We start from the raw sequence: 26,689 nt of genomic DNA on the forward strand, positions 1-26,689 counted from the left end.
TTGAGCTGATCTGTCAAAAGTGTTTAAGTCGGCAACTGAAAGACTCGGCATTTGATTACCTGTAGCTGCAGAGATTGCATGCCGCCCTAGGGCTGCCAGGAAAACATGGACATGACTGTAGGTTGTATCCATGTTTTCCTGGTAGCCCTAGGGCGGCATGCAACGGTAAACAAATGCAGAGTCTCAGTTGCAGACGTGAACACTTGACAGATCAGCTCAACACTACTTATCAGCTGCTGTATGTCCTGCAGGAAGTGGTGTATTCTCTCCAGTCTGACAGTGCTCTCTGCTGCCACCTCTGTCCATGTCAGGAACTGTCCAGAGCAGCAGCAAATCCCCATAGAAAACTTCCTCAGGACAGTTTCTGACATTGACAAAGATGGCAGCAGAGAGCACTGTCAAGACTGGAGAGAATACACCACTTCCTACAGGACATACAGCAGCTGATAATACTGGAAGACTGGAGATTTTTAAATCAAAGGAAATTACAAATCTATATAAAACTGACATCAGTTGGATAAAAAAAAAAATAAAATAAATAAAAGTACCTTTAAGTTTTCCAGACTTCCATAGATTTCAGCTGCACTGAGGAGTTACAGGCACTCAGACCAATAATCCACATCCACATTTGTTTGTTTTTTTAACAATGCAATTTATTAAGAACGAACAAAGGAGAAGCAATCGAAGAGGCTGATATTTTCTTGGCATCCAGAACACGGTAGAACAACATCATAGTGTAGAGTAGTAAAAGACATGTTAGTAACAAGGAAAACAATCAAGACCCCACTAACGTTTCCCCCAATAAATAAACGGACAAATGTAAACATCTGCAATCACAGCCCACCGGTTATACAGACACGGGTCAATAAGTTACACTACCAATCACTGTGCAATATCTATCTGGACTGAGTGATTTAGCCAGTTGCCCTATTGATTGTAAGCGGGTCACTACACCCGGCAGCATTAGGCATTGGGATTGGTTTCCATCAGATGAATATCCGACTCCACCATCTCTTTTACCAGTTCATCAAACGAGACCTGTGGCGACCATCCCAGCTTCTTCTTGGCCTTGCTGCAGTCTCCCTGTAAGAATTCCACCTCCGTGGGCCTGTAGAACTTTATATCGACTTTGACGTGGATTTTGCCGGTCTCACTGCAGCGGCCCACTTCGTTTTCATCCTTGCCCTCCCACACTATGGTCTTTCCGATGTGCTTGAAGGCTTTCTCCACAAACTCACGGACGCTGTGGACCTCTCCCGTTGAGATCACAAAGTCTTCCGGCTCATCTATTTGCAGCATCAGCCACATGGCCTCCACATAGTCCTTGGCGTGACCCCAGTCTCTCTTGGCATCCAGGTTCCCAAGGCTGAAGCACTCCATCTGCCCCAGGTGAATCTTGGCCACCGACCGGCTAATCTTTCGGGTTACAAAGTTTGCCCCTCTTCGCGGGCTCTCGTGGTTGAACAAAATACCGTTGACCGCGAACAGGTTGTAGGCTTCTCGGAAATTCACCACAATCCAGTAGGCGTAGAGTTTGGCAGCTCCATAAGGAGACCGGGGGTAAAATGGAGTTGTCTCCTTCTGGGGGATTTCCTGGACTTTTCCATACAATTCACTGGTTGAGGCTTGATAGAACCTCACAGAGCCTATAAGGCCGCAGGTTTTTACAGCATCAAGAAGACGTAAAGTGCCAACACCATCCACGTCGGCCGTGTACTCCGCCAGATCAAAGGAGATCTTGACATGGCTCTGTGCCCCCAGGTTGTAGATTTCAGTGGGTTTCACCTCATTGATGATCTTCACCAGACACGTACTGTCAGTCAGATCGCCATAGTGCAGCTTCATGTTTCCTTCTAGGTGAGTTTGTGGATTCTTGTAGAGATGCTCAATCCTCCCGGTGTTAAAGGAGCTTGATCGGCGGACGATGCCATGCACCTCGTAGCCCTTCCGCAGCAGAAATTCAGCCAGATAGGAGCCATCCTGTCCTGTGATCCCCGTGACCAGGGCCACTTTTCTGGACTTGCCGTTAGTCGGTAGAGACTTTGCCCCGTTTTCTAGGTTGAGTGCCATGCTGTCAGAGGGTTTGCTGGTGGAGGAGATGTGCACTCTCGCTGCGGCCACGTCGCACTGAAAGCAGAAGGAAGAGACTGGTTAGACTAGTTGTGCAGCAATGCCCAGAGATTATATATTAAAAAAAAAAAAAAAAAAAAGGTGTGGGCAGGAAGGCGACGGGAACTGTTCACTCTAAGAATTAGTCAGAGGTAATGAGGACACGAGTTCTCTACAACGTGGAAGGATCTCTTCCTCCGGCCTCTTATCTCGTACAATCGTTCTATACAAAAGGACTTTGCCTTTTCATTAGGATATTTGCTTTCTGAGCAACATCTTACTGTACTTTCTTACTGTACTTTGACAGTCTGATCTGGTTGTCACTCAGCCGTGTAAAACCGGAGAGAATCCATTAGTTTAGAAATTTTGCTCCCAAGTTTGGCTATGTAAATCCAAAAGTTTTTCCTTGCAATTTTTTGGGTGAATTAAGTATCAGGTTGATGACAACCCCCTCCCTGCCCCTGTAATAACTGAGCAGCAGGTAGACAATACCGAGCACCTGGCTCAGTGAGCTGTGTACTGCCTGGAAGTGGAGACGCTGTATGCTTTACCACCACTTACCTGCTTGCACAATGCCCTAGAGTTGGACGCTACATTAACTACTTAGAGAAGCAGGGACACCTGTCATTTTGGCAGGTGTCCTTGCTTCCTAGTAAGCAACGATGTACTATGCATTGGGCTTTCTGGCTCATTGATGTAAGCATTAAAAGGGGTATTCCACTCAAACTTTTTTTAACAATTCCTTCCATACTTGTTATTATCTATTCTGTCTCCTTTCCCTGTTATTATCTATTCTGTCTCCTTTCCCTGAGCTTTTCCCATCTGTCTCCCCCTCCTCCCCCCTCCCTTCTAAAACAGCTGATGTAAATAAGTCCCTGGCAGGCTTTAGCTGCAACATTGTAGCTTTTTTGTAATGCTGGATGGGTTAATTTGAAGTCAAGTTGATAATAAACTCCCTGTCCTTATCCTTCCTAGCATTACAAAGAAGCTACTATGTTGCAGATAAAACCTTCTAGGAAATGGTTTACATCAGCCGTCTCAGAAGGGAGGGGGAGACAGTGAGAAAAGTTCACACACAGATCTTTGTAAGCAGCAGCTCAGAACTGGGGGAATGAGAATGGATAACAACAAGTATGGAAGGAATTGTTAGCCTTACCATGGGCAGCAGCATATCAAAAGTTAAGAACAACAATTCCTTCCATACTTATCTATTCTGTCTCCTTCCCCCAGTTCTGAGCTGCTGCTTACACAAAGATCTGTGTGTGAGCTTTTCTCACTGTCTCCCCCTCCCTTCTGAGAAGGCTGATGTAAACAATTTCCTGGAAGGTTTTATCTGCAACATAGTAGCTTCTTTGTAATGCTGGGAGGGATAAGGACAGGGAGTTTATTAGCAACTTACTTCAGATTAACCCTTCCAGCATTACAAAAAAGCTACACTGTTGCAGATAAAGCCTGCCAGGGACTTATTTACATCAGCAGTCTCAGAAGGAGGGGGGGGGGGGGGGGGAGACCGAGGGAAAAGCTCAGCACTGGGGGAAGGAAACTGAATAGATAACAACAAGTATGGAACAACAAGTATGGAAGGAATTGTTTGCCTCACTATGGGCAGCAACATCAAAAGTTATGTTTAGTTAGTTATGGAAGTTAGTTTAACTCCTTACACTGACCAGACGCTCTGAATGGCTGGTGCAGCCAGCGTACCATATGGGCATATGGCCCCATAGAGAATGATAAGGGGCAGAGGTCAGTTGTCACAGAAAGGGATGACTACCTTCATTCGAGGGGCAATTTTCTGTTACTGTGACTGGTGGGGGTCCCAGTAGTTGTCCCCCTACAGTCAGCTTGGAAAGGGAATATCCTAAGCATTACTGTCACTTTCAGTAACAGTTTTTTGGAGTCTATTCACACATACCGGATCTGATGCTGCAAACATCAATGATTGAACATGGCAGCAGATCCTGTACATGTGAGGGGACTGGAAATCTATACATAGGTGATGCCTTTTACTGTATGTCAGAGGTAGGGAACCTTGGCTCTCCAGCTGTTGCAAACTACAACTCCCATCATGCCTGGAGAGCCAAAGCTAGAGAGCCAAGGTTCCCTACCCCTGCTGTATGGTGATCTGTAACATCAGAGCAGGTCGCCCTGCCTATTGATTGTATATGGAGATATATCAGATTAATGGCATATTTAGGAGTGTAATACACGCAGAGACTTTGCTCGAGGCGCCGTCACTATGACAGGGACGCTGGGTGAGGCTCCTCAGGTGACATTTCCTCCCTATTCTTAGAAAATTAAAGGAAAAGCTCCTGTTGTCTCAGCACTTATTGTTTTCCGTGTTCTGATGTGACGGCTGGAGGGAGGGGGGAGGACTCTCTTCATAAAGACAAACAATCTGGTCACCCTATAGGGTGTGCCCACCAGGATTCATGGATCGTGTCCCTATGAGTATAATACAGCATGGAGACATGTCAAAGGTTTTAATCATTTGGGGTCCGAGTGCTTAGACCCTCACTAATCTCTAGATATGGCAGGAAGCACATGGCTGAGCGCTTCATTCCTGACTCCAAGATCTTCCGCTCCATAGACTTAGAGGGGCACTCCAGCCATTATTTTCTTCCAAAATCAACTGGTTTCAGAGAGTTATATAGACTTGTAATTTACTTCTATTTAAAAATATCCAGTCCTCATCAGCTGCTGTATGTCCTGCAGGAAGCGGTGTATTCTTTCCAGTCTAACAGTGCTCTCTGCTGCCACCTCTGTCCAGAGCAGTAGCAAATCCCCATAGAAAACCTCTCCTTCTCCTGCTCCTGCTCTGGATAGAGGCGACAGCAGAGAGCACTGTGTCAGACTGGAGAAAATACACCACTTCCTGCACGACATACAGCAGCTGATAAGTACTGGACGACTAGAGATTTTTAAACAGAATAACTTACAAATCTATAAATTTCTGACACCAGTTGATTTGGATAAAACCGGAGCGATTATCTGCCGAATCAATAATCGCCCTGTGTAATAAAGGGAACGATCAGCCGAAGAGCGAGCAAGTGTTCACCAGCTGCGCACTGCTCCATGTAATCGCTGATGCACGGCCAACAGCTGATTAAAGGGGCACTCCGGCATTGGGAATGTTTTCACTTGTGCTGCAGGTATATAGAAGATTAAAGAAGCTCCCCGGGGTCCTCTAACCCCACAGACTAACCCGCCCCTGCAGTGACAGCCGCTCACCCAGAGACCCGGACACATGGCAGGAGGACATCAGGGGGGTGGAGAGGTAAGCATGACATCTTTATTATCTTCTATATACCAGCAGCATTATATGAGAACTTTCCCAGAACTGGAGTACCCCTTTAAAGCCAGGGCTGCACAGACATCACCATCTATGTCCATGTAGCCCCATCTGCATGATTATAGAGCTGTGTAATAGGCTTTATAAGCAGATCGGTGCTCACTCACCCCACGGGTCAGATTGAAGGCACAGGAAAGAGAAGCACCCAGCTATATCTATGGGGACCATCACACAAACTCAAAACTTGGGTTGTTTTATGGTCTTATAAATGCTGATAAATCTGGTGCCCGGGCAGAGAAGGACAGGATACAAGACATTGCTGTGTGTGGAGCATCACCCTGAAGCCGGAGCCATGAGAGACGTCCTGTACAGACCCCTGACATGTTAGCGTTTTACTAAGGGGGAACCTGTGTCCTATGTGAGGGCTCTTACATCACCGTGTCCTCCCCACGTCACCATCACTCCAGCAGGGGTCACATATCCTCCCCACCACTCCAGCAGGGGTCACATATCCTCCCCACGTCACCACCACTCCAGCAGGGGTCACATATCCTCCCCACGTCACCACCACTCCAGCAGGGGTCACATATCCTCCCCACGTCACCACCACTCCAGCAGGGGTCACATATCCTCCCCACGTCACCACCACTCCAGCAGGGGTCACATATCCTCCCCACCACTCCAGCAGGGGACAGCATATCCTCCACACGTCACCACCACTCCAGCAGGGGACAGCATATCCTACACAGCTCAGGCAGGATTCAAATGTTAAAGGGGTTATCCAGCGCTACAAAAACATGGGCACTTTTCCCCCTACTGTTGTCTCCAGTTCAGGTGCAGTTTGCAATTAAGCTCCATTTACTTCAATGGAACTGAGTTTCAAAACCCCACCCAATCTGGAGACAACAGTAGGGGGAAAGTGGCCATGTTTTTTATAGCACTGGATAACCCCTTTAACAATATGGCCTCTCTACTCCAACCAGTCCCATCATCAGAACCAAGATCCATCACTTAATACAGATCCAGTCCAGGGGTGGGGGGGTAATGGAGGGGCCACTTATGTCTGTGGGTCAAACAATACTCTTACTAATGATCTGTTTGGGCCACCCAGAGCCTGATCACTGTAACTACTACTTCCAACATCTCAGTCAGAAGAGGCCCAGATGGCAGCAATTCAATGCAGTCCCAGCCGAGCACCCACCTCTGCACTGTGTATACACACACCTCTATACCCCCCCCCCCCCCCACCTTTGCACTGTATACTAGAGACACACACACACACCTGTGCATTATATACACAGCTCTATACTACACACAATAACATTGTCTGGTTTAGAAAATAATCTTTTCACTATGCAGTAGTCAGGACGTGGCGTATTATGGAGCCGGCCCACCTGTGAGTGGAAAGACCAACAACCCCAGATATCAGTGAATGGACACGTAGAGGCAAATGATCCAACACCTAGATTTTATCGCACAGTATAACCTATATCCATGGGACACAATATCCACATGGCAGGCTATGCAATAAGATCTTTGGACATTTGCTGGCTGCTGTTGGAGACATTTACCTCTACCTCTACAGGTTTTGTGCCCATGTGATGATGGTTGTGGTGGTAGTCACTGTGGGAAGTCTCCTGGCCGCTGTAAGCTGAGGTGCCCTGAACAGTGGGTAATAAGAAACATAACTCACAGCCGTCTTTACTTGGCAGATAAGTAACTGAGCCCTTCAATATGGGAAAATCCTTGCAGATCCAGGAGTCAGCACAAAGCCCTAGTGACCGGCAGCCATAACAGCAGCACATCACCTGTACAGGTATATATACACAGAGCCGCCCTGCAGCTGCTCCACCCACAGCAACATAATACTAACCACCTGGCTAACAGAACAATACAAGGGTGTGTATACACAATACACACACATAAGGAGGAGCACACGGCTCATAAAGGGTTATAAGACACAGGAAAACAATAGAAAAGCAAAGAAAAGGGGATGAACCAGGTGTATGTCATGTGATGATTTTAGAAGGGGATGAATCAGGTGGATGTCAAGTGATGATGTTACATAATAAGGGGGACTTCCATGTCTAATGGTACTTTTACACGGTGCGATAATTCGCCCGATCGCATGATTAACGATTTTGAATGAACGATGTTTTTTTTATAACGATCAGCGTTTAGACGGAACAATACATCATACGGAAAATTCGCTATGTGATCGTTTTGCGATCGTTTAAGCCTATCTCACACATAGGGGAAATCGTTGAAAGACTGTTTACACTGAACGATCTGCGAATTTTTTGCGAACGATCAACGATGATTTAAGAACATGTTGAAAGATCAAAATGAACGATTTCTCCCTCGTCGTTTTATCGTTTGCAGCGTTTACACGTACGATTATCGTTCGAATTCGACCGTTATCGTGCAAAAACGAACGATAATCGTCCCGTGTAAAAGGACCATTAGGGAGCCCTGTGTTATGGTGCGTTTACACAGAGAGATTTATCTGACAGATTTTTTTAAACTAAAGCCAGAAATGGATTTGAAAAGAGGAGAGATCTCAGTCTTTCCTTTATGACCTGTTCTCTGTTCATAGTCTGTTCCTGGCTTTGGCTTCAAAGATATGCTAGATAAATCTCTCTGTGTAAACGCACCCTAATTCTATTAATCTAAACAAGATGGCTGCTTTTTTCCAAAAACAGCGCCTTCTCTGAACATTGCTTAAGTCTGGTACTGCAGCTACATTTTACTGAGATGAATAGAACTGAGCTGTAATATCACACACAACCCAGAAACATGTACGGGGCTATTTCTGCCATGTATTAGGAACATCTTCATACATTTGTCAGCGGGGTTGTCATTACATTTGATGACTACTAGAGTTAACAGGTTTGCTACCAGTTGACTTGACTGAAAGTACTAAGCATGCAGTACACACAGACCCCACTAGATGTCCTCAGAGAAGAGGGGGCTATAGGGCTTGTATAACAATGAGGATTGCAGTAACACAAAATTACCACTAGATGCCCTCAGAGTACAGAGGGATAGATGCCATGTAAAAGAATGAGACTATGTCCGAGAAGGGAACTCACAAAATACTAAACTATCAACTGTCCAGGAAAACACAGACAACAACATACAGAATAACACGCAGCTCCATAATAAAATGTAGAAACGAAGATAGTGAACACAAAGGGAGACTGAAACTAGGGATCAATAGGTAAGTGTATATCATTGGGAATCAATGGTGATGTTTACACATAAAGCATACCTCCCAAGTGTCCCTCTTTTAGAGGGACAGTCCCTACTTTTCACCCATGTCCCTCTGTCCCTCTTTGCCCCTTACATGTCCCTCTTTTTGACCTAGGAATTAGATTTGCATTAATAAACTATCAATGTTGCTCTAGAAGGTGTCTGGTTTTTTACTGTATAATAGACCCAAACTTGCATATTATTCCATCAAGTGGTGCAAGCTGGATTCTAATCATTGTTATATTCAGATGAGTTATGTGACATTATGGCCTCTTTCACACATGCAGTTGATAGGGCCCCATACACACAGCTGTAGGTGTACCGTTCCTTTCCAATCCGTTTTGGGGCCATGATCCGTGATGCATAAAATAAATAAGCCATTGTGCGTCAGTGTCACCTATTTGAGTCAGTGGGTTACTGAAACGGTTACTGAAACACATTCGTAATCCTGTCTGCAGTTGCCGTTCGGTAGTTACAGACAGGCTTACTGATGTGTCATTGGGACCTAGGGATGCATTCACACATACAGGATCTGCTGCAGATTTGCAGATATCAATGTAGGTAAATGCATCAATCTGCAGCAGATCCTGTATATGTGACTGCTAAAAAGTATAAAAATGTCTAAAATTTTCCTAGAGTGACCCACAAGTGTCCCTCTTTGGTCATCCGAAAAGTTGGGAGGTATGCATAAAGGATGATGGTATAAGATGTGATAAGACACATGAGGCCAGCCACATGGTGGGAATACAGCAGCCAATCACCGCACAAATATTCTGGGAAATCTGTGAGACAATTGTCTGGCGTATTTCGGACGTATGCGGCCTATACCAATGCGGCCTACCGCCTATACCAATGCTGCCTGCCCCCTATACCAATGCGGCCTACCGCCTATACCAATGCTGCCTGCCCCCTATACCAATGCGGCCTACCGCCTATACCAATGCAGCATGGCCCCTATACCAATGCGGCCTATCTCCTATACCAATGCTGCCTACCTCCTATACCAATGCAGCCTACCTCCTATACCAATGCGGCCTACCTCCTATACCAATCCGGCCTACCTCCTATACCTATGCGGCCTACCTCCTATACCAATGCTGCCTGCCCCCTATACCAATGCGGCCTACCTCCTATGCCAATGCGGCCTACCTCCTATACCAATGCGGCCTACCTCCTATACCTATGCGGCCTACCTGCTATACCAATGCTGCCTGCCCCCTATAATAATGCGGCCTACCTCCTATACCTATGCGGCCTACCGCCTATACCAATGCGGCCTACCTCCTATACCTATGGGGCCTACCTGCTATACCAATGCTGCCTGCCCCCTATACCAATGCGGCCTACCTCCTATACCAATGCGGCCTACCGTCTATACCAATGCGGCCTACCTCCTATACCAATGCGGCCTACCGTCTATACCAATGCGGCCTACCTCCTATACCTATGCGGCCTACCTCCTATACCAACGCGGCCTACCTCCTATACCTATGCGGCCTACCTGCTACACCAATGCTGCCTGCCCCCTATACTAATGCGGCCTACCTCTTATACCAATGCGGCCTACCTCCTATACCTATGCGGCCTACCTGCTATACCAATGCGGCCTACCTCCTATACCAATGCGGCCTACCTCCTATACCAATGCGGCCTACCGTCTATACCAATGCGGCTTACCTCCTATACCTATGCGGCCTACCCGCTATACCAATGCTGCCTGCCCCCTATACCAATGCGGCCTACCTCCTATACCAATGCGGCCTACCTCCTATACCAATGCTGCCTGCCTCCTATACCAATGCGGCCTATACCAATGCGGCCTACCTCCTATACCTATGCGGCCTACCTCCTATACCAATGCGGCCTACCTCCTATACCAATGCGGCCTACCGTCTATACCAATGCTGCCTGCCCCCTATACCAATGCGGCCTACCGTCTATACCAATGCGGCCTACCTCCTGTACCAATGCAGCCTACAACTTCCATCATGCCTGGACAGCCAAAGCTAAAACTTTGGCTGTCCAGGCCTGATCGGAGTTGTAGTTTTGCAACAGTTGGAGGGCCGAAGGTTCCCTACCCCTGATCTATACCAAGAGTTACAGCACCAGAGTGATCGCCAGATCCTGCTGCAGTACATAAACACTATATAAGGGGAGATTTATCAAACATGGTGTAAAGTGAAACCGGCTCAGTCGCTCCTAGCAACCAATCAGATTCCACCTTTCATTCCTCACAGACTCTTTAGAAAATGAAAGGTGGAATTTGGTTGCTAGGGGCAACTGAGCCAGTTTCACTGGTCCCAGCAAGTACGATGTTTTCGACTGCACTTTGTTCACACCATGACAACTCCGGCGTCCAGTTGTCTTTGCCGCTATGATACATTGGTGATCCAAAGACCTGCGCAGGTTTCCCCAACCAATGACTGATCATGGGGACAAGTTTCCATCTGCTACAGAGGCCATTATTATCCATCATCTACCCAGAGATCCTACTGTGCCCAGCGCCCATGTCCTGCTGCACCACCTGCTCTACTGTGCCCAGTGCCCATGTCCTGCTGCACCACCTGCTCTACTGTGCCCAGCGCCCATGTCCTGCTGCACCACCTGCTCTACTGTGCCCAGCGCCCATGTCCTGCTGCACCACCTGCTCTACTGTGCCCAGCGCCCATGTCCTGCTGCACCACCTGCTCTACTGTGCCCGGTGCCCATGTCCTGCTGCACCACCTGCTCTACTGTGCCCAGTGCCCATGTCCTGCTGCACCACCTGCTCTACTGTGCCCAGTGCCCATGTCCTGCTGCACCACCTGCTCTACTGTGCCCAGTGCCCATGTCCTGCTGCACCACCTGCTCTACTGTGCCCGGTGCCCATGTCCTGCTGCACCACCTGCTCTACTGTGCCCAGGTTCCAGGTGTGCAATTCCTGGTGGTCTCTATTCCTCCTGTATTCAACAGGAATCTGACTTCCTACCATTCCCTGGTGTCACAGTCCCTCCTGTCCCTGGTGTCACAGTCCCTCCTGTCCCTGGTGTCACAGTCCCTCCTGTCCCTGGTGTCATAGTCCCTCCTGTCCCTGGTCTCACAGTCCCTCCTGTCCCTGGTGTCACAGTCCCTCCTGTCCCTGGTGTCATAGTCCCTCCTGTCCCTGGTCTCACAGTCCCTTCTGTCCCTGGTGTCACAGTCCCTCCTGTCCCTGGTCTCATAGTCCCTCCTGTCTCTGGTCTCACAGTCCCTTCTGTCCCTGGTGTCACAGTCCCTCCTGTCCCTGGTCTCATAGTCCCTCCTGTCCCTGGTCTCATAGTCCCTCCTGTCCCTGGTCTCATAGTCCCTCCTGTCCTTGGTGTCACAGTCCCTCCTGTCCCTGGTCTCACAGTCCCTCCTGTCCCTGGTCTCACAGTCCCTCCTGTCCCTGGTCTCACAGTCCTTCCTGTCCCTGGTCTCACAGTCCCTCCTGTCCCTGGTCTCACAGTCCCTCCTGTCCCTGGTCTCACAGTCCTTCCTGTCCCTGGTCTCATAGTCCCTCCTGTCCTTGGTGTCACAGTCCCTCCTGTCCCTGGTCTCACAGTCCCTCCTGTCCCTGGTCTCACAGTCCCTCCTGTCCCTGGTCTCACAGTCCTTCCTGTCCCTGGTCTCATAGTCCCTCCTGTCCTTGGTGTCACAGTCCCTCCTGTCCCTGGTCTCACAGTCCCTCCTGTCCCTGGTCTCACAGTCCCTCCTGTCCCTGGTCTCACAGTCCTTCCTGTCCCTGGTCTCACAGTCCCTCCTGTCCCTGGTCTCACAGTCCCTCCTGTCCCCGGCCTCACAGTCCCTCCTGTCCCTGGTCTCACAGTCCCTCCTGTCCCTGGTCTCACAGTCCCTCCTGTCCCTGGTCTCACAGTCCCTCCTGTCCCTGGTCTCACAGTCCCTCCTGTCCCTGGTCTCACAGTCCTTCCTGTCCCTGGTCTCACAGTTCCTCCTGTCGTTGGTCTCACAGTCCCTCCTGTCCCTGGTGTCACAGTCCCTCCTGTCCCTGGTGTCACAGTCCCTCCTGTCCCTGGTCTCACAGTCCCTCCTGTCCCTGGTCTCACAGTCCCTCCTGTCCCTGGTCTCACAGTCCCTCCTGTCCCTGGTCTCACAGTCCCTCCTGTCCCTGGTCTCACAGTCCCTCCTGTCCCTGGTCTCACAGTCCCTCCTGTCCCTGGCCTCACAGTCCCTCCTGTCCCCGGCCTCACAGTCCCTCCTGTCCCCGGCCTCACAGTCCCTCCTGTCCCTGGTGTCATAGTCCCTCCTGTCCCTGGCCTCACAGTCCCTCATGTCCCCGGCCTCACAGTCCCTCCTGTCCCTGGTCTCATAGTTGGAGGCTGTACCACATCTGCTTCCCATAGTGTGTACTGCTATATATCTGTATCCCATGTAGACTCTTCTATCCCCTGTGTGTGATGTATATAGGATGTATATGATGTATATGGGATGTATATGATGTATATGGGATGTATATATGATGTATATGATGTATATGAGATGTGTATAGGATGTATTTGATGTATATGGGATGTATACAGGATGTATATACATGATGTATATATGATGTACACTGCTCTGGCCGCCTCCTCTTCTCTTCATACAAGGAAATTCTATTATGGGATTCATTTTATCATCCATATTAGAAGTAAACAGTTCCTACCGCGGAGGGATGCGCGGGCCGCGCCCTCTCTATAGACCCCAGCGCTGTGTGAAGCGTCCCGCGGCGGAGGGATCTAAAGGAAGAGCGGAGCGCGGTGCTGAGAGACCGGGAAGATGGAGAACGCGCGGGAGAGGTGAGCCCGGTGTACAGCGCCGAGTACCGGCCTTATATCAGGGCTCCTACACCCGTATAGCAGCAGTATAATACCCATATATACCGGCTATGGCGATGTTCATAGGCCGAGAATGTGTAGAGAACCGTTGTGGGCGGGGCGAGCGTGTCATGCCCCGCCCCTGTGACTGTTTATGAGGCCTCCAGCAGCCTGGTCCTGTCATACACAGCCACAATATCTCAGGGGTCTCATGTGTATGTCTATGTCTATGAGGGCCTGTCACGTACACATACCTATATATATATATATTTCATACAGACAAGGCTGGAGTTTTTAATCACCAGTAACATTTTTTTTTTGTGTGATTAAAATGGCCGTTTTGTGACTTATTTTCCCCAACGGGGCTGTATGGGGTGTGATTTTTGTACATCGGACGTATTGATCGCTTTTTATCATTTTTAAAAAAAATATAATACAAAATCAGCAATCTTGGCGTTTTTTGCCATTTATTGTTTGCGCCGTTCACCGTGCGGGAATAATATTGTTTTATTAGATCGGACAATTACACATGTTACGGCATATTATGTTTATTTTATAGTTTTTATGTGTTTTATTTATATAATGGGAAAAGGGGGGTGATTTAGACTTGAGGGAGGTGCTTTGGCACATTTTTAAAACCTTTTTTTATTTTTATTCTTTACACTTTTTAAAGCGGCACTATCAGCAGGTTTTTCCCAGAGAACCTGCTGATATGCAGTAGTAGCTATGTATGTCAATAATACACAGCCTCTACTTTAAAGGGAACCTGTCACCCCCCGTGCCGGGACTCTGTCCCGGCCGACCCCCGCTAGAGACCCTTATATTTACGCCGTGCATGAAGTCCCGCTCCCGCTGCCGAGATATCACAGTCGGAAGACCAGCATGCGCGCATCAGAGATGAGGCTGACGCTTATAGAGAATGAATGGAGCCGTCATTCTCTATGAGCGTCGGACTCATCTCTGATGTGCGCGCGCTGGGCTTCTGACGGTGAAATCTCGGCGGCAGGTGCGGCTCCAGAAACGGGAATTTGTGCACGTACAAGTATAAGGGTTTCTAGTGGGGGGTTGGCCAGGCTCTGCCCTGGCACGGGGGGTGACCGGTTCCCTTTAAGCCCTCTCCGCCCCCGAATTGTTTGTAAAATCACGACGGATGTTGCTCTGGGCCAGAGAGCAACGTCGCATGTATACAGCCCACTATGCAGTTATGAATATGCATAGTGGGCTGGACGGGAAGCGAGGGGCTGGGCGGGCCGCGGTGTTGCTTTCTGGCCCAGAGCAATCCCCTAAATGCTCTTATGCAGGTAATTTGCATAAGAGCATTTAGTGATTTTACAAACAATGCGAGGGAGGAGAGGGCCTAAAGTAGTGGCTGTGTATTACTGACATACATAGCTACTACGGCATATCAGCAGATTCTCTGGGAAGAACCCGCTGATAGTGCCGCTTTAAGTCCCCCTAGGGGACTATAACTTACATACATAAGATCTGTAACACTGATCATTGCAATGCTATAGGCATAGCATTGATCAGTGTTACCTGTGATCATTGCACTGAGCCCGCCTGTGGCCTGTGACAGACTATGCAGTGATCGCCCATCTGACTGCCAGGAAAGAGGTAAGAGCAGTATTATGGATGCAGCTCTGGAGGTGAGTGGAGCACAGTGCACACTGTAGATATTAGTAAAGCAGCATTAACTCGTTTTCCTTAGACTTTTATGTTGTCTTTTCTTGTAGATCATCCGAGAGAGAACTATTATCTTCATCCCAAGATGTCGTCATCAGGGAAATAAGCAGCGTGGATCCTATTGTAACGTCACCAGACGAGAGCGCAAAGCAGAAGGAGAAGAAGGTGCAGCATGCCCCCTCCAGATCCTCCATTGTGCCGGCCTCCCACCACAGGTCCTCTCACGCTGTGGACAGACATGGGCAGTCGTCCTCTGCTGGTGGGGCGTTAGATCTGCAGTCTCTGGTGCGCTCTGGATCATCCTCCTCCCTCTCCGGCATCACTGTTCCCATACGTTTGGATGCTTTGTCCTACTTGCTGAATAATGCAGTTTTGGGAGCCAGTAAAGTGCCTTCTCAGACGCCAAGCTACCCACCTATGTGCCCAGGCTGTCCATACACACAGATGGGATATCCCTATGGTGCCTATATGGGTTCACCTTATAATATGCCCTATATGAACCAGTTTCCTGCATGTCAGCAGCCAGGTCTAATGTCATGTGGGACCCCGCAAGGAGTTCAAGCATGCCCAAACCCAATGCCAAATTTTAGCCAGTTTATGGTTGGCCCTACACCTGGCCAAAACCAGAGCACGTTTTCCAGTGTTATGCCCCCGACTGGAACATTTCTTACTACTAGTACAATGAACATGGCGACTCAGTCAGGGCAAGGAAATGCTCAGGCTGACAGTAATACCTGGGGCCAGAAAGCCAACGAAGGGTTTGGAAATAATAAAAGTAACAACCCGTTCTCTTCTAACTTTGAGAAGCAGACTTCGCCATCACCGCAGCAGGGATACCCAAGATTTGGAGAAAAGCAGAGCGAGGACGGCTGGTTTGGCAGAGCGTCAAACAATTCTTACAGGGGGTCCGGAAGGGGCAGAGGGGACTTTGGTGGTCGATCCTGGCAGAATAATTCCACTGGACAAGATAGACGATTTGGAGACAGATCATGGAACACGAATAATGGTGGTCGGAGGAGGTTCCAGGAGAGTCCTGACAGAAACCAGGACAGAGGTGGCTCCTTTAAACGTGGTCGCTGGCAGGATGGCAGAGGGAGAGGGGGAGATAATCGAGATGGTTGGCAGCAAAGAAATCGCCAAAGCTTTTCTCCTCCTTGGTCTAATGCTGGATCGTCTCAGGGAGGGTTCAAGGCAAACGAAGAAGAAAAAGTAGTCAGCAAGACTGAGGAATCTAATGACAAAGATGAAGATTGGGAGATGGAGTATGCAGGAGAACCTTCAGCCCCGGAGACTTCAAACACTTCATTGCCTCTTACATCAAAGACCGGAGAAGATGAGGACATAAGTATTGGGTCGGCCGCAGACCTGGCTCAGACAAAGGAAGAGGGAGAAGTAGATTCTGACAAAGCCGTCCGGGAGACAATTGAGGTTAAAGCTCAAGTCCAAGACGAAGCTCAAACTCTGGATCCAGTGGGTGATACTGCAGAGAAACCTGTGGAAGATGGTGAAGAGGGAACCAAGGAAGAGGTGTACACCCTTATCCTGTCTGTGGAGGGACAGGACATGGGGATTCTGGTGACCGGAGAGGCACAGGAGTAGTGAGCTCATAGGCCCCTCAGCCTGTGCTACTTGTTGGAACTTTACCTGTTTTTCTCATCAAAGTTTTCACATTTATGTATACTTTAAAGTGACAGTACCACCAGGCCCAGGCTGAAGCACTGGAGGCGACCGACCCACCCTTAGTGGGAGGAACCCCCCGCCCCTCTATAATAGGGTTCCATTGATTCTAATGGAGTCACGTCATAAAGGGGCTAGGGTTTCCTCCCAGTAAGGGTGGGTCGGCCCGCCTCCAGTGCTTCAGCCTGGGCCTGGTGGTACTGTCACTTTAAAGAAATGTTTTTTTTTGTTTTTTTTTATTGTTTTTCTTCCCAAGTTATGGAAAAAATAATAATACAGATTATATTGTTTACACATACAGGTTCATGTGGTGGATCTGCAAGCTATAGAGTAGTTGTGAAGTATGTACTGCCAGCATAATGCCATGCCGAATTGCTATGCCTGCCTGTCTTATACAAGTGTGTGGGTAAGGTCTTAAAGGGGTAGGGGAGAAAAAAGTTTCATTCAGATCAATTGGTGTCAGAAAGGTATACAGATTTGTAATTTACTGTATTTCTAAAAAAAAAATAATCTCAAGCCTTCCAGTACTTATCAGCTGCTGTATGTCCTGCAGGAAGTGGTGTATTCTTTCCAGTCTGACGCAGTGCTCTCTGCTGCCATCTCTGTCCATGTCAGGAACTGTCTAGAGCAGGAGAGGTTTTGCTGCTGCTCTGGACAGTTCCTGACATGGACAGAGGTGGCAGCAGAGGGTGCTGTGTCAGACTGGAGGGAATACACCACTTTCTGCAGGACATAAAGCAGCAAGCAAGGAAAAGCTGTCAGAACAGCAACCTCATTGACATTAATCCCCATTCCTGGTTAATTTTTAAAACCCTTCATAGCATTTCATAGCAAATCACAAAGCATTGCAGTGAAGGCGTCCATATCTGTTTCATGGTTCGGGCGGCATGAGAAAGCTGACAGGTTCCCTTGATCTCGGTTTAGTAGTAGTCGGTCAGCAGATATTATTGTGCACCATTGATTTCTAGAACATGATATGACGGCCATGTTAACCCTGTCAGTCACAGGACATTAACACCTTCATCTTAAGAAAAGGTCCAAGACTTCCAGTGTGTAGAACAACATTACAAAGGTTAGAGTTTTGTCATATTGTTTAAACCAAGTTTTATTTCTACCATTTCTTAGTCTCCTGTGTAAGTGTTCTGATCATAGCAAGTTATGAGGGTCTCAGATGTAAACCCTCTGTAAGAGAAGAAACCTGCCGTTTAGAGGTGCTCCTTAAAGGGATTGTCTCCTACCCAGAGGATAAGGGTAACTAGCTGGTCCCAGCCTGTCCCTTACCTGTCCCTGTGCCGCATCACCCCTGCCAGACCCCAAACAGCCTCCTGGATCACCTGCTTCTGCAACGTCACAACCCAGCTCAGAAATGCCAGCTCAGCCAGTCAGTGACTGGGGTGGGACACGCAACCCCCCACCCCCAAGCGTTAGCAGCAGATTTTTCGTTTTGGACAGTTCTATCATTTTTGTTGGTTTTTGATGCCAGCTGGGTCTTTTAGTGTAAGTTTACATAGCATGTAGAAAAGTGATATAAATACATAAAGTTCAGTGTTTTACCCTTCACTAGTATAGATCTATGATATATAGGTGGTGGGGAGCAAGAACTTTTATCAGAGGTATCCTCTAGCCTCTATGGGACTGATGGTGGTAGGAGAGTACAGCACTTAGTTATCTGCCAGTCTCATAGACTTAGCTAGAAATAGATGCACAGCACACATGCCCGGCCACCTCCTCCTTCAATTATGAGTCACAGGACCCCTGTACATTTGTTTGGATGGTCCCAGTGCTTGGACATCCACCAGTCAGACACCTATTCTGCAGACAGGTGATAGGTTTGTAATGTGTTATTTCTATAACTTGTACTTACAGCTGTTTTTTTTTGTTGCAGAGTTTTTATACGACAATAAATCTGTGTTGGTCACCAAGTCTTTTATCTGGAGGAAATGTTTATTACAGTCTGCAAAACGTCTATGAGGTGTCCTGTGAATGGTCTATGCTTAAAGCGACTCTGTACCCACAATCTGTCCCCCCCCAAACAGCTTGTACCTTCAGATAGCTGCTTCTGTCCTGGGGTCCGCTCGGTAGGTGATGCAGTTATTGTCCTAAAAAACAACTTTTAAACTTGCAGCCCCATGCCAATGGCCGTGTATATGCATTAGGCTGGCACAACCTCTCTGTCCCCCCTCCCCACCCTCATCATTAGGAATGCTCCAGGCAGATTGTCTCCTATTCATCAGCTGTGTGAATACTGAACATGGGCTAAATCGTTAGGGCACCTGTGCAGTGTTCACTGCAGAGGAATAGGAAAAATCCTGCCAGGGGCATTCCTAATGATGGAGGTGGGGAGGAGGGATGGAGGGGTGGTGCAAAGTTAGGGCACAGATATTCTAAGCCACAGCCAGAGTTTAAAAGTTGTTTTTTAGGACAATAACTGCATCACCTGCCGAACGGACCCCAGAACAGATCTTGGATTAAAAGCAGCTATCTGAAGGTACATGTGGTTTGGGGGGATCAGATAGTTGGGCCACCAATGTCTGATCAGTGGGGGGTACGACACCCAAGACCAACCTCCCCCACCCCCCTTTACCCGATCGAGAGGGGGGAGTAGTGTACATCCCAGTGGCTGTGCCTGGTATTACAGCTCAGTTCCATTAACTTAAATAGTATGGAGACGTGGTGAGCAGATGTAGCAGGTACAAGCACCGCCACCTGTGTGGGACTGATCCTGGTAAACACAGAGCACCTTGGTCTTAATTATTCAGCTGATCCACCATAGTGTAGTCAGTCTGACTCCATCGATGTCATAACCTAAGGAGGGGCCATCAGAACTTTATCCCTTGAAAACTCTTTAGCTCAACAAAGATTTAGTCTTGGTCTAAAAATTCTTGATAGATAGAGAAGATATCGGATGAATAGATATGAGATGGAGCCGGGCCTATCGAATCCCAGTGATGTAAGAGAATTTCTAGGTGTTAGGTAGAAATGAAGTAATGTGAATCTGTAGAATAGATAGGAAACCATATAAGAGGTAAATGGTATACACAGGATAGATAGCATATATATATATATATATATATATATTAGAGATGCTGTGATGGGAGCCATCCCCAGGATAAGCCATGATATACAGCACATTCTTGCCCTCAGGCCATGTGTGACACATGAAGTTCAATCCCAGGGTCCTGCTCACCGCTCATGTGCCGACCCTGACACAAAAAAGCCTCAGTCAGCCATAAAGGGGTTAACCCTGGCCGTCATTGTTCCATGGGGCCTGGTGCTCTGGAAAAAACTGTCGCCCTCATCACATCCATTCATGGTGCCAGAGTGCCAGCTAAGCACATGCCTTTATGGGGGAGCCATGGAGGGGGCAGGGGGCATCTATTGACCCCTTTCTATCGGCCCACAGAGGGAGGTATCCTGACTTATAAAGATTTTACCTGCGTCAACAGAAACCATGCACAGCGCTTGGGAGCATCATGGGTTTTTTGGACTGCAGCCTAGTCTGATCCCTTTCAACCTTGCTCGGCGTTGGAGTGAGAACTTCTATCTGCTCACCTCTTCTAAGGACACAGGTAAGGGGCTGACATCCTCCCTAGGACACCTATGGTCACCTATATGTCTGCAGCATCAAACTCCCAGGGATTTCTCCATCACAGGAGGAAAATTAGTATACGAATACCCTGCAAGAATCTGTGTTGTGTGAGAGACCATTAATATGTCCTGTGTTCTGTAACAACTCTGAGAATGGTGAATTATTACCCAGGAAATACTGACCCCTATACCAGGCCTGTGATACACATTATGTATCTATCTATCTCCTATCTATCTATCTATCTATCTTCTATCTATCTATCTTCTATCTATCTATCTATCTATCTATCTCCTATCTATCTATCTTCTATCTATCTATCTATCTATCTATATCTATCTATCTATCTCCTATCTATCTATCTTCTACCTATCTATCTATCTCCTATCTATTATCTATCTATCTATCTATCTATCTATCTATCTATCTCCTATCTATCTATCTATCTATCTATCTATCTATCTATCTCCTATCTATTATCTATCTATCTATCTTTCCTATCTATCTATCTCCTATCTATCTATCTATCTATCTCCTATTTATCTATCTATCTATCTCCTATCTATCTCCTATCTATCTATCTATCTATCTATCTATCTATCTATCTATCTATCTATCTATCTATCTATCTATCTATCTATCTTCTTCTTCTAACTATATATCTTATATCTGTCTATATTATAGACCTCACATTGCCCGGTGTTCCATCCTGTCATGTTATCATCTCTTATTATATATAAGGTTCCGGTCACATTGGTGGGGATTCCCTGTATGTGATATATGACCATTTCTTACCAGGTGTGAACAGCAGCCGTGACTCCAGTGTGAATGGGAGCCAAGCTCCGCAGTCAGCTGGGTTTTGTTTTTTATTATAACTTATTAAGTATTTGTTTTATTGCATCTGAAATGTGAAGGATTATTCCCAATGTGAAGACTGATGATGCTATAAATATGTGCTACCTACAGGTCAGGGTACAGGGGTCCACATCCCACCTGTCAGGCTTCCTCTCCATCTGGATGCTGTGGGGGCGGGGTGGTTCTCATGGGGGCTCCCAGGGGTGGATACATTCATTATGTATGTCAGTGGAGTAAACCACTGCTACACCAATACAGTGGCTAAACTACAACTCCCATCATTTATTGTGGATTATTACACAGTATATGAGATGTATATGTGACTGACTTGTCTTCTTCTTCAGACACCACCATCTTCTGCTGTCAAGATGTACAGTTTTATGGGTGGAGGCCTTTTCTGCGCCTGCGTAGGTAACATCCTCCTAGTCGTATCCACCGCCACAGACTACTGGATGCAGTATCGCCTGTCAGGGGCGTTCGCACACCAAGGCCTGTGGAGATATTGTGTGACCGGAAAATGCTACATGCAGGTGGAGAGCATCGGTACGTAGCCCTGGATCTAGGCCATGTGTGTGCGTGTGTGGGGGGACTGTACGGTAAACCCTCTGTGTGGGGGGGGGATTAGAAAACACATTGTAATCCCACCATTCCTAGTAATAAGAATAGTAATAATCCATCCCCTGTCTTATTACACATACAGGTGCTTCCCTGTGCTTTACACTGCAGCTCTGCCTTTCAGATTGGCTTCTGTGTATGAGCACAAGCCCAGCAAAAGTGTCCCCCTACCCCGCTATAATGTTTCCGTACTGTATAGTGAACAGCTGTCCTGTAAACCTTTGTCGCCCCTATACAATACAGGGCTTAGTAAATTTCCCATAATGCTAATCTGTTTTCCTCTTCCAGCATATTGGAACGCCACGCGAGCCTTTATGATCCTGTCCACATTGTCCTGCTTTGCTGGGATCATCGCCGGGATCTTGTCCTTCGCACATTTCTCCACCTTCCAGAGATTTAACCGATCATTTGCTGCAGGCATTATGTTCTTCATCTCCAGTGAGTAATAATGTGCACAGCGTCCCCTGTATAACACTGCCTGTCTACTAAAGCGCAAGTATATAACACTGCCTGTCTACTAAAGCGCAAGTATATAACACTGCCTGCCCTATTAAAGAGCAAGTATATAACACTGCCTGTCTACTAAAGAACAAGTATATACCACTGCCTGTCCTACTAAAGAGCAAGTATATAACACTGCCTGTCCTACTAAAGAGCAAGTATATAACACTGCCTGTCTACTAAAGAGCAAGTATATAACACTGCCTGTCTACTAAAGAGCAAGTATATAACACTGCCTGTCTACTAAATATATACTCATATTATTATATTATATTCTCTACCATAGTAGATGTATTCTTGTATATAGGGGCAGTATTATAGTAGTTATATTCTTGTATATAGGGGGCAGTATTATAGTAGTTATATTCTTGCATATAGGAGGCAGTATTATAGTAGTTATATTCTTGTATATAGGAGCAGTATTAAAGTAGTTATATTCTTGTATATAGGGGGCAGTATTATAGTAGTTATATTCTTGTATATAGGAGCAGTATTATAGTAGTTATATTCTTGTATATAGGGAACAGTATTATACTAGTTATATTCCTGTATATAGGAGCAGTATTATAGTAGTTATATTCTTGTATATAGGAGCAGTATTATAGTAGTTATATTCCTGTATATAGGAGGCAGTATTATAGTAGTTATATTCCTGTATATAGGAACAGTATTATAGTAGTTATATTCTTGTATATAGGAGGTAGTATTATAGTAGTTATATTCTTGTATATAGGAGCAGTATTATAGTAGTTATATTCCTGTATATAGGAGCAGTATTATAGTTATATTCCTGTATATAGTAGCAGTATTATAGTAGTTATATTACTGTATATAGGAGGCAGTATTATAGTAGTTATATTCCTGTATATAGGAGCAGTATTATAGTAGTTATATTCTTGTTTATAGGAGGCAGTATTATAGTAGTTATATTCCTGTATATAGGAGCAGTATTATAGTAGTTATATTACTGTATATAGGAGGCAGTATTATAGTAGTTATATTCTTGTATATAGGAGCAGTATTATAGTAGTTATATTCTTGCATATAGGAGGCAGTATTATAGTAGTTATATTCTTGTATATAGGAGCAGTATTAAAGTAGTTATATTCTTGCATATAGGAGGCAGTATTATAGTAGCTATATTCCTGTATATGGGAGCAGTATTATAGCAGTTATATTCTTGTATATAGGAGCAGTATTATAGTAGTTATATTCTTGTATATAGGAGCAGTATTATAGTAGTTATATTCTTGTATATAGGGGGCAGTATTATAGTAGTTATATTCTTGTATATAGGGGCAGTATTATAGTAGTTATATTCCTGTATATAGGAGCAGTATTATAGTAGTTATATTCCTGTATATAGGGGCAGTATTATAGTAGTTATATTCCTGTATATAGGGGGCAGTATTATAGTAGTTATATTCTTGTATATAGGAGCAGTATTATAGTAGTTATATTCCTGTATATAGGGGGCAGTATTATAGTACTTATATTCTTGTATATAGGAGCAGTATTATAGTAGTTATATCCCTGTATATAGGAGCAGTATTATAGTAGTTATATTCTTGTATATAGGAGCAGTATTATAGTAGTTATATTCTTGTATATACTGTAGGGGGCAGTATTATAGTAGTTATATTCCTGTATATAGGGGGCAGTATTATAGTAGTTATATTCCTGTATATAGGAGCAGTATTATAGTAGTTATATTCTTGCATATAGGAGCAGTATTATAGTAGTTATATTCTGGTATATAGGAGCAGTATTATAGTAGTTATATTCTTGTATATAGGAGCAGTATTATAGTAGTTATATTCTTGTATATAGGAGCATTATTGTAGTAGTTGTATTCCTGTATATAGGAGGAGTATTATAGTAGTTGTATTCTTCTATATAGGAGGCAGTATTACTGTAGTTATATTCTTAAACTGATGCCTCCATCTTTATGTACACAGCTCTTTTTGTGCTGCTGGCGATGGCGATATACACCGGAGTAACAGTGAATTTCCTGGGCAAGAGATTTGGTGACTGGCGTTTCTCCTGGTCCTACATCTTGGGCTGGGTAGCTTTGCTTATGACTTTCTTTGCAGGTAAGATCTAAGATCAGGCCGCAGTAGATCGCCTGTATAAATATATCATTGTTCCTTTGCCCTTCATACTAGTTCTAGCATACGTAGGTAATAGAGAAATCTTTTATTGAGCACTACAGCAAGGCCATCTCAGAAGCTACAAGGCTGCACATATATTGCCTAAGTAGAATGCACAGCAGGAATCCTGTCGTTTTTATTATATTTATTTTAGCCTGTCACAAGTCTTAGGACCACAGAGGTTTATTATATAGACTGAACACAACTGTAACTGGATGATGAAAAGTTTCTCTATATTGACAGCAAGTAGAGATTTTGTAAATGGTGAGAGATTGAAGTAAATAAATATATATATATATATATATATATATTCATTCTCCTCATATTTGCTCTGTGTAATGCTTGCAGCTCCCCTGCCCATTGATCTCACATTGTCTCTTGTTTGCAGGAATATTTTACATGTGTGCCTATCGAATGCACGAATGTCGGAGAGTAACCGGACCTCGCTAACATGGCCGGACTAGTAATAAAGACAGTTCAATGGGATGATGTTCAGTTACCGTTTCTCTGCGCCTTTCAGAACGATGACAAGATGGTGACGAGACCTTAAGCACGCTGGACACCACACAACCATATACACACACACACACATATATATATATATATATATACTAGACCCAATCTGCAGCACTGGGGTTCCTATGTGTTAATGAGCATTGCCTTTATTATAACAAAGAAATCACCTGTCCATAGACTATTGAACTTTTCCTTAGTTTTATCTGTTTCTGGGAAAGCTGGATGACATACAGTCTGTTCTGTACGCTCCCATAGAGGTTGTCACGCAGCTTTACCATTCTCCTGAATGGCTAACCAGTCTAGTTATGCAGGAACACATCCTTGTTACTTGATAGATTTGTCCTTCAGGAGCCTGGGAAAGCTGGGTGACAACTCTTATGAAAGTTGCGAGTTTCTTAGCTACCTTTCTTTCTGAGAATGCCTGGTGTCAGACATTACAGTCTTTACTCCTCTCATAGGGTTGTCACCCTGCTTTATTAACCTCCTGAATGGCATACCTGACAAGTGAAAGCGTTTCCAGTTCTCACATTAATATGCTTATTTGTTCTTTAGAGCTCCAGGAAAGCTGGCTGACCATTCTTGTGAAAGCTGTTAGTCTGTAATATACTCTATTCAGCCGTTTCTTAGTTATGCAATTCTGGGAAAGCTGGGTGACAACCAAAATGTCTGTTACCAGTCCCATATTGGGTTCTATTCAGCAGTACCAGTCTCCTAAATGGCAAACCTGTTTCCAGAAGTCTAGCAAAGCTGTTTGGAAGCTTCATCTTCAGCTCGGGTTACAAGCAATATGGCCATCATGTAGCTTTTCCACCCAGCTTTCCTAGATTTCTGGAAGGCAATCTATCAAGGAATATGAGGAAGTGGTGTATTTGTACATAACTAGGCTTATTTAGCGTTCAGGTATCTGGGAAAGCTAAGTGACAACCCCAATGGGGGAACTGTAAACATGGCCATATTGCTTTACATCCAGCTTTCCCAGAAATATACTTAAAGGGATTGTCTGGGGAGCAGAAGACGACTGGGGCCTTCTGTTTCTTGTGAATCCATATTTCGGATGTAAGCCTTCCGAGACATGGAGGGGGTGGATGTATGTCATCGCGTGTGCACGTGGTTTCACCTGTATGTGATCATGGGGAAACACCCCTGCCCCCTTCTCATCTCAGAAGGCTTACTTCTCAGCACGCGGGAAGCAGAAGGATTCAGCTGTCTTCTGTTCCCCAGACCACCCCTTTACCTTAGAAACTGCTGAATATAATTTTTGAAGCCAGCTGAAGATGACCCTGCTTTTTGTTCTTTTCTTTGGGATAAATCCTTGTTGAGGACGATTTGTGTATAATTTGCTCTTTTTCGCTGGTGCGGATCATTTACTGGTGTGAATCTTCGCTGTGTGACATGAAATCTTCAACATGAAAATAAAATCATCTCCAACCAGGGTCGCCCATTGATTACACTGAACACTGCATTATTGTGCCTCATTGATAAATGACCTAAAAACGTGTAACCTATCACCTTCTGGAAACCTTCTTAAAACTACAACTCCCATCATGCCTTGACAGCTGCTGGCAAGAGCTAGGAAAATCCAGTAGGGAAAGGACAGTTATACACATCTGAGTTCAGTCCACGTCCACGTGTTTAGTCTACGTCC

General features: G+C 45.8%; 3 protein-coding genes across 6 annotated transcripts; 2 read left to right on the top strand and 1 right to left on the bottom strand.

Annotated features, from left to right (window-relative positions):
* Positions 1-627: 627 nt before the first annotated feature.
* On the bottom strand, positions 628-13,593 carry LOC138769588 (GDP-mannose 4,6 dehydratase-like). 3 transcript variants are annotated; one of them, XM_069948161.1, is made up of 2 exons: positions 13,528-13,593; positions 628-2,127 (listed from the first exon to the last, which is right to left on the bottom strand). In XM_069948161.1, the coding sequence occupies exon 2, from the start codon at positions 2,068-2,070 to the stop codon at positions 964-966; it is 1,107 nt and encodes a 368-aa protein (XP_069804262.1). In that variant the 5' UTR covers positions 2,071-2,127; positions 13,528-13,593; the 3' UTR covers positions 628-963. The 3 variants fall into 3 exon arrangements, with proteins under 3 accessions (XP_069804262.1, XP_069804261.1, XP_069804260.1); XM_069948160.1 differs by lacking the exon at positions 13,528-13,593 and adding an exon at positions 13,311-13,509; XM_069948159.1 differs by lacking the exon at positions 13,528-13,593 and adding an exon at positions 13,220-13,297.
* Positions 13,309-16,843, top strand: LOC138769587 (SR-related and CTD-associated factor 4-like). The gene is made up of 2 exons (XM_069948158.1): positions 13,309-13,443; positions 15,195-16,843. The coding sequence occupies exons 1-2, from the start codon at positions 13,424-13,426 to the stop codon at positions 16,741-16,743; spliced, it is 1,569 nt and encodes a 522-aa protein (XP_069804259.1). The 5' UTR covers positions 13,309-13,423; the 3' UTR covers positions 16,744-16,843.
* A 137-nt stretch (positions 16,844-16,980) lies between these two features.
* LIM2 (lens intrinsic membrane protein 2) lies at positions 16,981-25,671 on the top strand. Of its 2 annotated transcripts, XM_069946470.1 has the most exons (6): positions 16,981-18,793; positions 20,268-20,390; positions 21,607-21,805; positions 22,166-22,315; positions 24,337-24,471; positions 24,917-25,671. In XM_069946470.1, exons 3-6 carry the CDS (start codon positions 21,631-21,633, stop codon positions 24,976-24,978), a joined length of 522 nt encoding a protein of 173 aa, XP_069802571.1. In that variant the 5' UTR covers positions 16,981-18,793; positions 20,268-20,390; positions 21,607-21,630; the 3' UTR covers positions 24,979-25,671. The 2 variants fall into 2 exon arrangements, with proteins under 2 accessions (XP_069802571.1, XP_069802572.1); XM_069946471.1 differs by lacking the exon at positions 16,981-18,793 and having other exon boundaries at positions 19,290-20,390.
* The last annotated feature ends 1,018 nt before the right edge of the window (positions 25,672-26,689 follow it).

The sequence above is a fragment of the Dendropsophus ebraccatus genome, chromosome 12 (assembly GCF_027789765.1).
Source record: "Dendropsophus ebraccatus isolate aDenEbr1 chromosome 12, aDenEbr1.pat, whole genome shotgun sequence".
In the NCBI taxonomy this organism is placed as follows: Eukaryota; Metazoa; Chordata; class Amphibia; order Anura; family Hylidae; genus Dendropsophus; species Dendropsophus ebraccatus.

What these genes read in the sequence shown, in the direction of transcription:
- LOC138769588 (XM_069948159.1), bottom strand. Translation starts at nt 13,288, where the DNA reads ATGGATGATAAAATGAATCCCATAATAGAATTTCCTTGTATGAAGAGA. An exon ending in GAGGAGGCGGCCAGAGCAGT is followed by an intron (nt 2,128 to 13,219) that starts GTACATCATATA and finishes TTCTGCTTTCAG; the next exon opens with TGCGACGTGGCCGCAGCGAG.
- LOC138769587 (XM_069948158.1), top strand. Translation starts at nt 13,424, where the DNA reads ATGGAGAACGCGCGGGAGAG. An exon ending in ATGGAGAACGCGCGGGAGAG is followed by an intron (nt 13,444 to 15,194) that starts GTGAGCCCGGTG and finishes CTTTTCTTGTAG; the next exon opens with ATCATCCGAGAGAGAACTAT.
- LIM2 (XM_069946470.1), top strand. Translation starts at nt 21,631, where the DNA reads ATGTACAGTTTTATGGGTGGAGGCCTTTTCTGCGCCTGCGTAGGTAAC. An exon ending in CATGCAGGTGGAGAGCATCG is followed by an intron (nt 21,806 to 22,165) that starts GTACGTAGCCCT and finishes TTCCTCTTCCAG; the next exon opens with CATATTGGAACGCCACGCGA. An exon ending in GCTTATGACTTTCTTTGCAG is followed by an intron (nt 24,472 to 24,916) that starts GTAAGATCTAAG and finishes TCTTGTTTGCAG; the next exon opens with GAATATTTTACATGTGTGCC.